At 34.5% G+C, this 12,215-nt stretch overlaps 1 protein-coding gene across 5 annotated transcripts in view; it reads left to right on the top strand.

Annotated features, from left to right (window-relative positions):
- Positions 1-12,215, top strand: part of SHPRH (SNF2 histone linker PHD RING helicase) — an 85,185-nt gene that overhangs the window by 54,864 nt on the left and 18,106 nt on the right. For all 5 annotated transcript variants that reach the window (XR_002642661.2, XM_022558604.3, XM_022558612.3 and 2 more), the window contains 3 exons: positions 684-785; positions 3,577-3,648; positions 5,145-5,333. Coding sequence is in view for 4 of the 5 variants with exons in the window: in XM_022558604.3 (XP_022414312.1) it covers positions 684-785; positions 3,577-3,648; positions 5,145-5,333 (363 nt within the window). In the remaining variant the exon portion in view is untranslated. The remainder of the gene's footprint in view (positions 1-683; positions 786-3,576; positions 3,649-5,144; positions 5,334-12,215) is intronic.

The following is a 12,215-nucleotide window of genomic DNA, read 5'->3' as shown; positions in this document are numbered from 1 at the left end:
CTCTTTGTATCTCAGAATTAAAAAAATAACTCCACCAACCTTTTTTCTTCATATTAAAAATATTATTTTCTTTAGAATTTGTTTTTATTCCTTTAATCTTTTAAATCTTTTTTTTCCTATAAAGCTTGAAGACTGTAACTTAGAAAAACTTAGAAATATTCATTATATACTATTTCACTTCATTTTTAAAATAGAATTCTCAATAAGTTTTAAGTGAAAACAAATTCCTCTTTTTTTTTTTCTGTTACCATATTCTACTGGCGGGGGGCGGGAGGCACAGAAAGGAGGAGCAGAGAGATTCTTCCCTGGATTTCTTAAAATCACTTCATTTGTATGGCCAAAGTAACATACCATTTTATTTTTCTTTATCCCATACATGTATTACTGAAAAATCATACACAAATAGCCTTTGGTTGATTTTTAACCTACTTCAGGTATATAGGGAAGCTTTTTATTTAAAAGAATTCTGCCTTGAATTTTGTCTTCTATACAGTAAAATATATATATTTTTTGAAATATGTTAATATTATCTAGTATCTCTTTTGCAAATTTGAGTTTTCACATGTAAATATGTTTTCATAAAATAGGACACTTTTTAAGAAAGAATTAAAATAGAAGAATTGAGCATGTTTAATATAATGTTACCATCTTAGAATAAAGAAGTTGTTTTGTTTTGTTTTTAGGTGGAACAAAATCGTATAAAACTACTAAATGATAAAGCTGTTGCTACATCACAGCTTCAGAAAAAACTTGGGCAGCTTCTTTACCTAACTAACTTGGAGAAGGTATTGTTTTTAAAAGATGCTACTTTTTCCCGTACTGTATTATCAATAAACCACTTTATTGACTCCTTTCATTTAATCTGTTAGTCCCCTAATTAATGGTATAGGTGTTTTTTTAATCATTCTTTTATTTGTTTGTGTTAGTTATGTGAGTCAGAACACTAGCTATGTCTGCAATAGCTACACAGATCACAAAAGAAGATGATATCTATAGAAAATATGTTATAAAGATAATGTAAAGGGTATGCAGTATATAGTATAGCACAATGTAAACAGACTGTAGTTGGAAGCCTTGAATAGTGAAAGTATTACAACATACCACTCAGCAAAGATAAACGCATGCATCCAATAACACATATACAGATTTTTTAAATTTGTTTTTTGAAACTGTGTAGTGTGTTTGGAAAGCTGCTAAATAAGAGGACGTGGTAACGAATTATTTAATGTAATTCTCAACATATTTTCGTAGTAGTAAGCAAAGTACTGTATTAGACATTGATGAATATAATTCCATTTTCTGGCAAGAATAAATGGGAGTAGCAGAGTAACTTATCAGAACAACATATAATAGTAGATTTTTGGATAGGGCAAATGAAGGAAAGCAGTAGACTACAATTGGTCCTGAAAACTAGTACAAAATACATTTAAGTGAATCATTAAATCTCAGCAATGACAAAATGAAAAAGTTGGACATTCTTTATAGGTAAAATAGCATAGTAGTTAAGAAGGTAGACTTTTGGACCTAGATAGTGCAAATTTGAATCATGATGCCACTATTTTCTAGATATAGGACTTTATTCAAGTTATTTACTTCTCTTTGTCCAATCTGTAAAATGAGAAAAGTAACACTATCTTGTAGGGCTCTCTTGAGGATCAAATGAATTAATATATGTAAGTGCTAAAGTGTTTACTGGTTTATTAAGCACTTTCTAGGTATACACTATTAATATTATTATATTATCACTATTATTATAATGATGACTACTATTTTGGCAGGGGAAAAAAGAGAAGAACTTCAAGTCAATCTCTCAAAATGCTAGCTATAGAAAAATAACATTCGGAAAAATATTCTTGATATTTCTGGACATGAGTTTTTAAAATACAAGATTTCTGTACTTTAAATGTGAGAGTCAAAATTAAGAGATAGTTGATGATTCTTTTAGTTATGGAACATAAGTTGATCTCCTCTATATGTTGAATTATTTTTTTAAAAATTAAAATTCCAAGGATATAATCTATGTAGGAAAACCCATTTGGCAAAAAATATAAGAAAATAATATTTACTCTATAAATGAAAGAAAATAAGCAATCTGCAAACTACTAAGCATAGGACAAATCCAGCCCATCACCTGTTTTTGTAAATAAAGTTTTATTGGAATACAGCTATACTCATTCGTTAAGTATTGTCTACAGCTGCTTTTGTGCTATAATAGCAGAGTTGAGGAGTTGCAGCAGAGATCGTATGGCCCACAAAGCCTAAAATATTTACAATCATGCCCTTTATGGAAAACATGCTAATTCTTACATTAAGTAAATTAGAAAAGAAGAGGTATTGTAAATTCTGGTAGATTGTTTACAAAATGCTATAGTAATACCTTCTCTTGCGTGCTTGCTCTTGGTTAATGCCCTCCTACACTGACTCTAGGCTTAGGCAGATGACTTGTTTTTGGCCTTGTGTCACAGAGATTTGAAAAGTCCACGCACTTTGGAGTTCTCCCAATTGTGTCATGTTTTGGATCTCTGAGACTATGTGAAGAAGCCCAGGTTACCTTTCTTGAGGAGCAAAAACCTCAGCTTAGCCCTCTCCCCAGACCAGCTAGCCTACCAACTGCTAGATATGAGTGTGGGCCGTCCTGGACCATCCAGCCCAAGCCAAATCAGTGCATCCCAAAGTAACCCAGGTGACCTGTAGCATCAGGAGAAATTCATGTTTTTTTAGCCACTAAGGTTTTAGGTGGTTTGCTGTGTTACCTGAAACAAATCAATAATTAACAGAGGAAAAGAATAATTCAGTCCAACTTTTTTTAAATGCTGCGTACTTACATTATAGTTAATGGAATTGTTTTAACCATTAGAACTTCTGAATCCATGCACAATTTAGCTTTTTTTTTCTGCTTATAAGAGTCAAAGGATAATCAAGAACAATTTAGTAATCTATGAGTCTAATTTACTTTCCTTTGTTTTCCTCAGTTTTAAAACCTGTTCGTTTGATGACTTTTTTGGAAATCTTTCCGTTTTTAAAGAGACTTTGAAAAGCTATTATACTTCAACGTAATTTCCAGGCATAGTTAGGTCTCAAATCAGTAATATTTCTGGTTTCTAATTATTTGCTTTGCCTTGGTGAGATTAGAAAAAGGATACGGAGAAGAAATCAGTATTAATAAGGATTATGTGAATAAATGCTGCCTCTTCCCAATGTCTTTGATCCCATGCCAAGTGGACATGCAGAATATTCTGTTTCTTTATTAAAAAAATATATCTAACATGAAAGTAAAATTTGAGAATTTAGGTAAATTATATCATATTTTGCTTTTTATTTTGCCTTCTATCATAATCACAAATACAGTAATATAACTTTAACAAACTGTTAAAAATTGAGTCCATTTTTTTCTTCACACCTTAAATAAATGTTATTTGTAAATCCCAGGAATGATAGTATTAATATATGAATTATTAGGTCATCTCAATTATTAGATTATTTTAATTGCCAACATTTACTTTTATAAATGAGTTGTAAAACAGGTAACAGCTTTTAAAATATAACTAATATATGTTTTAATTCTTTTTTGGATAGTCTCAGGACAAAACATCAGGAGGTATTAATCCAGAACCTTGTCCAATCTGTGCTCGGCAACTGGGAAAACAGGTGAAATTATAATAAATATTACATGCATTTGTAAAATACTTTACAGTCTTCAAAGGCTTTTACATACAACTCGCCCCACCCTTAAACTTTGCATGCAAGGCAAATAGTACCTCTGTCTGAAAGGTAGGGCCAAAGGTTAACTGACAGGCTTAGTGCCAAATATGTTTGAGCAATGTTTTCCCTTAAGTGATAGGTGAAAACATATTTCTAGAATAGCCCCATCTTTTTCATTAAAGGTGAATAATTTTAAGTATTATTTCCAGTCACTTGAGTCTGTCAGTTTACCATGGTTATTTGGTACTTGTACAGAAATATAATACGGCATACACAGATTTACTTAAGTTATGACAAAGGTATAGTAACGTAGTTCTTAATTAACATTATTACTGTCTAATAGTACCAGGATTTAAAGGCAAATAACAGCAGTCCTGAGGGAATTCATATGTGATTTTTAGAAGACTATTATATCAATTAAGTATATTTCTTTGTGAATATTAGTATACAAATGTCTATAAACTTAATGGAACTGTATTAGTTTTCCTCAAAGAGATTCTTATTTTTACTTTATGAAATGTGATTTATGATACTGTAAGTTCCTACTTTGTATGATAAATAAATATATGTAATATCGGTATATTCACTGCTTTTCAAATTTTGAAAGATAAGTCTATTACTATTAAATGAGTAAAAGTGTCCTTGGCACTTTTTTCTATGGAGCTGAGAGTAGAAGCCTAAATATATGAGTTCTGTATTCTGACCAGCAATAATCAGAAAGAACATATCTTTTAGTTTCCACGATTCATAGAGAAGATAAGATTTTAAAGGATATTTTATTGATAATAAATCTTAAAAGGACAGATTGGTAGTGGAGGAGAAGAATAGTAGTTACAGATACTGGCAATTTCTGTTAAAAATCAGTGATAAAAACATTTTGATAAAAATTACTATAAAAATGGAAAGGATCATGGTGTAAGTAGTTTCTTCTTTGCTTTTAGTTTTGATGAGATTCACGCAACTAGATTGTCTCAGAAATTTTATTATCTTTAACATTTCCATCTCATTTTCTATATAATAAATGCTTTAACATGTGAAAATGTAAATCTGCTTATTACTAAGTTGTGTAGAACATACTGAATATGACATTATGTCCAAATTAATGTTGTAGTCAGTCTATTCTGTGAGAGTGCTGAAGAGTAATTTGCATTTTTCCTAAATGCTGAAATGAGAACACGAGCATCTTACCAAATAATGATGACTGACTATTATCCTCCTGTTAGGGTGAACAGAACTAAAGACTATGAAAGCTTAGTCTAGTTGGACTAAAAAATAGTTAGTTTAAAAGTATAACTTAGTTTTTATGACTTAAAGGATATTTATATTATGAAATAGTTAGGAAATGAAATTATGACTCTCTTCTCCTTTTAATATGTTTATAGATTGGAAGGCATCTTTGATAGCATCTCACTGAGGCATATTCTATGTGTTTTCTTTTTTAGTGGGCAGTACTGACCTGTGGGCACTGTTTCTGTAATGAATGCATTTCAATTATTATCGAACAGTACAGCGTGGGGTCTCACAGGAGCTCCATTAAGTGTGCCATCTGCCGCCAGACCACATCTCATAAAGAAATCTCGTATGTCTTCACCTCAGAGAAAGCCAGCCAGGAAGAGGATATCCCTGTGAAGGTAAAGTCAGTTAAGAACATGTAGACGCATAGTCAGAGCAAGATAATAGGAATCAGTATCTGGCCGTGAGAGCATCAAAATCAGAACAAGCCTGGCCCAGTGACTATGGAGCAACCACTGTTGTCTGTCTGTAGATACACTGCCTGAAATCCTCAGCTTTACCGTCTACTTGTTCCTCGTGGGAGGAACACAAGAAAGCTTTTTCAGGCATAGTTAGTTAGTAATAGTTATGCCCATCGTGGCAAAAAAAGTAACATCTTAGAATTCCAGTCCCTTACTATTTTTGCAGTGTTTCTGTCCATTACAAATTGATAGAGCTCTGGTTAAATTCAAGGTTTCTTTTTCTTCATTCTTCCATTCAGCCCCGGGTATCAGGAAAAAAAGATGTGCCCCACCAAATTGAAGGATAAAATAAATTGATTATTGAAGTTAGTGAAGACTGTCACAAGGAGGAGGTAGTGCACTTTTAGACGGCGTGGGTTGGTATTTCAGAGTATAGCCAAAGCTTCGCTTTGTTTTCCTTATTTTTTTCCCATGCTTCCTTCAGAACTTTAAGAAATAAGACTATAATTTAAAATCCAAATAGGATCTGTAACTGGACTTTCTGCCTAAGGGGTATTTATTTAATGAGAAGCCTTTACTATTTTGTTCTTTGTTTTACTTAAGCATGCTTTTTTTTTCTCTCTCTCTAACCAAACTTAGACAATGGACAACTCAATGTATGAGTATAGTAGGGAATATAGGCCAGAAGGAGTGGTTGGGAGAATGGGGCAGCTGGCTCATAAGCAAGAGGTAGTAGAATATTTTTCATTCATTTCTTCTCCTTCTGGGTCCCTGATGCTCTCTGCTCACTTATTTTTCAGGGTTGTATTTTGTGAGTAGAATTAACCACAAGTTGAAGCTGCCAGGAGTTAGGCAGTTGTTAGGATGCCCTCTCCCGAGAACACTGGAGTTCCATTAAGGAATATCTAATTGCTATTTATTCCCACTGTCATTTGAGTAAAACCTGAAAATATCAGTCACAGTGCTCTCAAGTGTGTTGAGGTAAACAGAATCCCAAAGTTGGGATGAACTTTCATTCATTCATTCTTCCCGTACATGTTTACTGGACACATACTGTATGCCAGGCAGTGTGCTGGGCTTCACAGATGCAACACACACTCATGAATAAAACAGGTATGATTGCTGCCCTCATGGATTTTACATTTTGGCAGTCGGGGGAAGGAGTTTGAGTTGAGGCAGAAAGCACAGACATTAAGCAAATAATTGACGTGATAAGCACTACAAAAGAAAATCAAACCTGGCTTCTCTGAGGGAATGGCAGTTAAGTAGATGTCTAAAGGATGAATGGATCAGCCAGCCTGAGAGAGGGTAAAAGTGATCTTGTTGGGAGGAGGCTGCAAGACAGAAAAAACAAACAACCAAAAATCCCAGTATGTGAATAGGTCTGAGACAAGAAGAAACTCAAATGGAACTGAGTAGCTGCGGTGTAGAAAACACAAAGGAGAATGGAATGAAATGAGTCGAATCCAAAGAGGGGCCAGATACTGAAGAGCCATCTGAGCATCTGAGAATTTTCTTTTCATGTAAAGAAAGCTATTAACATGTTATATGTTATAAGCAGAGGAGTATCATGATCAGACTTGGATTTTTAAAAGATTCCTCTTGCTACAGTATGGAAATTAGATTAGCAGGAATAGAAAAGACTAGAGTAGAAAAAAATTTGGAGAGACCAATTTAGGAGGCTACAACAGTAGTGATGGTGGCTTTGATTAGGTTGGTGGCAGTGGAGATGCAAAGAAGTACATATATTCAGGAGATGTTTGGAGTAGAGTTGATGAATGAGATACAGTATCGGAGGGGTTGATGATGAAGAGGGAGATTTCGTAGGTGACCCCTGGTTTCTGATGTGAAAAATCAAGTGACTAAAAGTACAGTTAACTATATAAGGTACTTGGAAGAAGGGTACATTTAGATATACGATATTTGAAGTGCCGAAGACATCCACATAGAACTTTCCAGCAAAGTGTTTATATATGGAGCTGGAGAGAGAAAATTCAGAGATATTGGCATAAGTGATCTTTGAAGCCATGAAAGTGTATGAGCTGGCCTAAGGAAAGAAACATAAAATTTAGCTTCAGATCAGGTCCTGCAGCACTCCATAGCTTTTTAAAAAAATGCAATAAAGGGAGAGGAGCTGAAAAAGGAGACCAAGAAAGAGCAACTAGAGGCATAGGCAGTCCTGGAGAACATGCTGCCAACAGAGGCAATGGAAACTCGGCTTCAAGGAGGAGGCGGTTATCAGCTGTTTCCCTTGATGCTGAAGGTGGCTCAGCTACAAGATGGACTAATTTGGCTACTGAAGGTCATTGGAAAGGAGCCCTTTCAGTGGAAATGTATTAGCAAAAAGCAGATCGGGAGGGAATGAGAAGTGAACAGGAAATGAATAGGTCAAGAGAGAAAAATGTCCAACTACTTCATAAATTTAGCTGTGAAGTAGAAAAGTGAGTGTTGTAACCAGAAGGGGATATGAAGTGCAGAAAGGCTTTGTGTTTTTTGTTTTATTCTGTTTAATATAAAAGATTCTTGAGCATGTTTAATCTTCAATAAAGAAGAGTAGATTGAAGATATAGGAGAGAAAAGGGATAATGCGTAATACAAGATTCTTGAAAAGACAGGGAGAGTGTTGATATGTAGAGAGAAAGTAGAGATCTCATTGAAATCGAATAACTAACAAGTGTAGGTTGGGCTGTTGCACAACCAAGCTATAAGGGTAGGGGTCCTTATCAGAGAATAGGAGATCTTTAATTATTATTATTATTGAAGTATAGTTGACTTACGATGTTTTGTTGGTTTCAGGAGTACAGCACAGTTAATCAGTTATACATATACATATATCCACTTTTTTTTTTTTTAGATTCTTTTCCCATATAGGTCATTACAGAGAATTGAGTAGAGTTCCCTGTGCTATAGATTAGGTCCTTATTAGTTATCTATTTTATATATAGTAGTGTGTGTATGTCAGTCCCAATCTCCCAATTTATCCCTCCCCTCCCTTCCCACCCCCGGTAACCATAAGTTTGTGTGCTACATTCGTGATTCTGTTTTGTAAATAAGTTCATTTGTACCATTTTTTAGATTCCACATATAAGTGATATCATATGATATTTGTATTAGTTCTTTCCAGAGGGACAGGTTTTCGGTACTCCAGATGTGACTGTAGAAGTGGGTGACTCAAGTGAGGTGGAGGAGAAAAGGTGGTAGAAGCTGAACCAATGAGATCTGAATGTTGAATAGGTGGTCCAGGTGGACGGTATATAATGTCCAGAGTTAGTATACTTTAACCTATTCACCACACAAAGAACTGCTTTCCTTTTCAGTCCCCCCTCCCCTTTTCCTCCTACTCTTATAGTTTCTTTCTCCTTTTCCTTCCCATAAAAAGTCTTTTTTTAGCCTTTTCTTCTTCCCTTTTATCTTTTCATCTGGCCTCAAGCATCCCAAGGGCCACAGATAGCATTCACGGCCTAAGCAGGGCTGCTGACCCTTAGGTGAAGGCTTTCATCACAGTATGGGGAACGAGCATAAGAAAGAACTGCTGTGTCAGGCTTCATGCAGTAAGGTTTAAGAAGTGATTGCTCTGGCTACCAGTAAACAGCACAGCCTCTGTGAAACTGAGTCATTGAGCCCATCAAACCCAAACACCTGTTCATTTTATGGCAGCTTTCCTAGACACCCAGGAGAGAGATCAGGACAGTTACATTTGCTGTCCTGTTGGAACAGGGATATCTGTACAAATACTGTTTATTATGTTCTGACTTCTTCCTGTCTTTCATGGGTATTGATAAACACATGAATTAATTGAAGGATCTTGTAAAAAAATTAAAAGAATACAGAATTCACTAAAGTTAATTTCTCTTTTTGATGCATAAATATTTACATTTCCTTTTCATTAAATACATGACTGAATATTGTACTTACTATGCAAGCAAGTTTTATCACTTTTCCACATTCTCACATTGCTTCTTCCTACATTAACTTTCGTTTTCTGTCACCATTTCTGTCTGCCGCTTCTGCCTTCTGCTGCCTGTCACATTTCTGCCACCTTCTCCTTAAAGCATGTGCTTATCGTTTTCTCAGACTCTCACTGTACTCTGACCATCTGAAACTACCCCACTAAATGGTCACATCATCTCTCTTGGAGTTGAGGGATATAAAGATGACTCTATATGAATAATGAAGGCATTATTTTGAAATTTTATAAATATTAGTTCATACTATTCCTAAACTTAGGGGTTCTTTTTTATTGTTGGTTATCCAATCCCTGATTTTTATTAAACACTCCTGAGAATTAATTTTTCATTTCATTAAAGTTTTTATCTGAAATGTTTATTTTACTCTAAGCATTCATGTCAAGGCTCTCGGAACAGTGTAATATCATACATGGTGCTTAGTCATATAGCTGATCTCTGACAAAAGATATTTGGAGAACATAAAAATAGAATTAAATAATATAAGACATTTTTTTCTACTGGTATTTCACAATGTAAGGAATCCTATTGACTGACCATATAAGTAAAATGAGTAAAATGTTCATTATTGAGTTAGTGGATGCATTTAAGTTAAAGACTCTATCTACCCTAACAGCAGTGTGACAGTATTCCTGAATGACCCTTGGAACCTACTGGGCATTTCACAAAGTAAACAAAATTCCCCCTGCAAGTTCTGACAGCTGCCAGGCATTTTAGAGGGTGAAGTAGGCCTCCTGGCAGAACATATGCCCCACGTGGCCTGTTCCCCGGGTCCTCAGTTTGGCTAGGTTTCATACAAAGCATTTTTGTCAGTGGAAACCGTGACCCCATAATGGACACGATTCTTATGTCATAAGTTTCTATCCAGGAGAAAATACATGGATATAGCCATAGCAAAGCCTTCCCACCTGTCCCACACACACCACAGTGCTTCATCTTCTCACACTTTTGAGTGTCTAATAATCAAGTGGTCTGCTTTTTAAAATAAAGAATTTTTTCAGGCTCCATTCCCATAAATTTTAACTCGTTAGATCTCGGATCTGGTCCAGGAAACTACATTTTTAACAAGCAAATCTATTGCTAGTAGAGATGTTTTATACAGCCTTTTTGTAGAGGAAAAAAATACTGTATTTCTACATTAAAACTCTCAGAGAAACCTAGTAATACCATGGGTCATATTCTACTATGTGTAGAATCCTGTTGTTTCCTTTCTGTTTTTCTCTTTTCTTTTTCTTTTTTTTTTTTTCTTTTTGACTTTTTGTTCAGTTGATTCAAAGGTGACTTGTGAAGTCTGTCTTGTACTTTCTAAATACAATTAAAATATCTGGGTGGAATAAAACTATAAAATTATGACTGAGTTTAAAATTGACATAAAATAATTTGGTAAATATGCTTATCTAAATATTTTCATATGAGATATGTGATATTATAATACTAACTGGTAAATTAATATTATGTATAATATAATATTAATGTATAGTGTAATATTAATACATGAATATTAACTGGTAAATTTATAACACAGTTAAGTGTTTTTGTTAGAAAATGTCATGAATAAATATAATTGCAAAAAACCATTTCTATTCACCAGCCAAGTTAGCTCTTGAACTGTTAGTGAGTCTCATGTTGAAGTTAGCAATAGCTTGCAATAAATTGAACATACAGTAAAGACTTCTAAGATATAAACTATAAGTTATTTTTATGAACACTTTTACTGTGTGGAGTGTAAACTCCATTAAAATGTGGAAAAGACATTATTCATGAGGTGAGGACTTGTTTCATTCGCTACTGTATCCCTAGTATCTAGAACAATGCCTGGCATGTAAGAGGTACTCAGTGGATGGATGGATGGATGGTTGGCTGGATGGATGGATGGACAAGTAAACCACTGATTAGCATTTACATATAATATCCCCAAAAACCTTTGGCTCCAGGTAAAATTTTTAACTTATTTGCAGTTGCTAACTTTATCTCTTGGAAATAATCATTCAAAGTATTTTAAACAACAGGATAATATTTTTGTGGCTAAGTGCACTTGTAAAACTTCCCACATAGGCTGCCTGGATGGAGTTTCCATTGAACTTTATTCAAGTAACATGTGAAGAACCCAACCCAGGCATATGCTTGAAAAGTATTCCTACTTTGTGAGATCAATCATACAAGCTGTGTAACTGCACTAAATTGTATCTGTCACTATCAACATGGATTTTTAGCATGGTGAACAGGTGCAGACAGAAATAAAACAATGCTAACTGATCTTACTCAGCAGGAACTACTATGGACAGCACAGGCAAATTGAAAGAGTTAGCTCTGCTTCAAAAGGAAAAGTCCAGAATAAAAGTAATGAAAGTCAGAAAGTACTAAGACAGGAAATGACTTCTTCTATACTAAACAATAGGAAACAGATCAAGTTACATATCAGCAAGGAAACCTAAAGAAAAATCTATGATCTATCATACAACTGATTAGAGATCATAGTTCTTTTGGGGGGGGGGGGAAGCGGAGCTAAATTGTGTAAATTTGTCTTTTTTAAAGTGATGTTCTTCAGTTAAATGAATCTTCAAAAAAATCTCTAATCTCAGGATCTTTGATTCTTGTAGTAGGTTTAAAAGATTGCAAAAAACCAATACAAGTAATAACTGGAAGATTTAAATGTTATCCCTGCTGTGTTTCAGATGTGATTGTCCCATTTCTGACAAGGCTGAAACTTCTTATCCAGGGCAGCTAGCACAGGTTAGGCATCCATTTGACCCTAGAGCAGTGAGAGGTACTGCAGGTACAATAGCATGCAGCACTAGGGTAACGGCATAATTCAGAACACCAGTTCACTTGTGATAAACACAGTCCCAATTGT

This window comes from Delphinapterus leucas, chromosome 12 (genome assembly GCF_059928025.1).
Source record: "Delphinapterus leucas isolate spDelLeu-1000000601 "Yukka" chromosome 12, BTC_Dleu_Yukka2, whole genome shotgun sequence".
Taxonomy (NCBI): domain Eukaryota; kingdom Metazoa; phylum Chordata; class Mammalia; order Artiodactyla; family Monodontidae; genus Delphinapterus; species Delphinapterus leucas.
The sequence above is the reverse complement of the archived record's forward strand: the minus strand, read 5'-3'. Positions and strand labels throughout refer to the sequence as shown.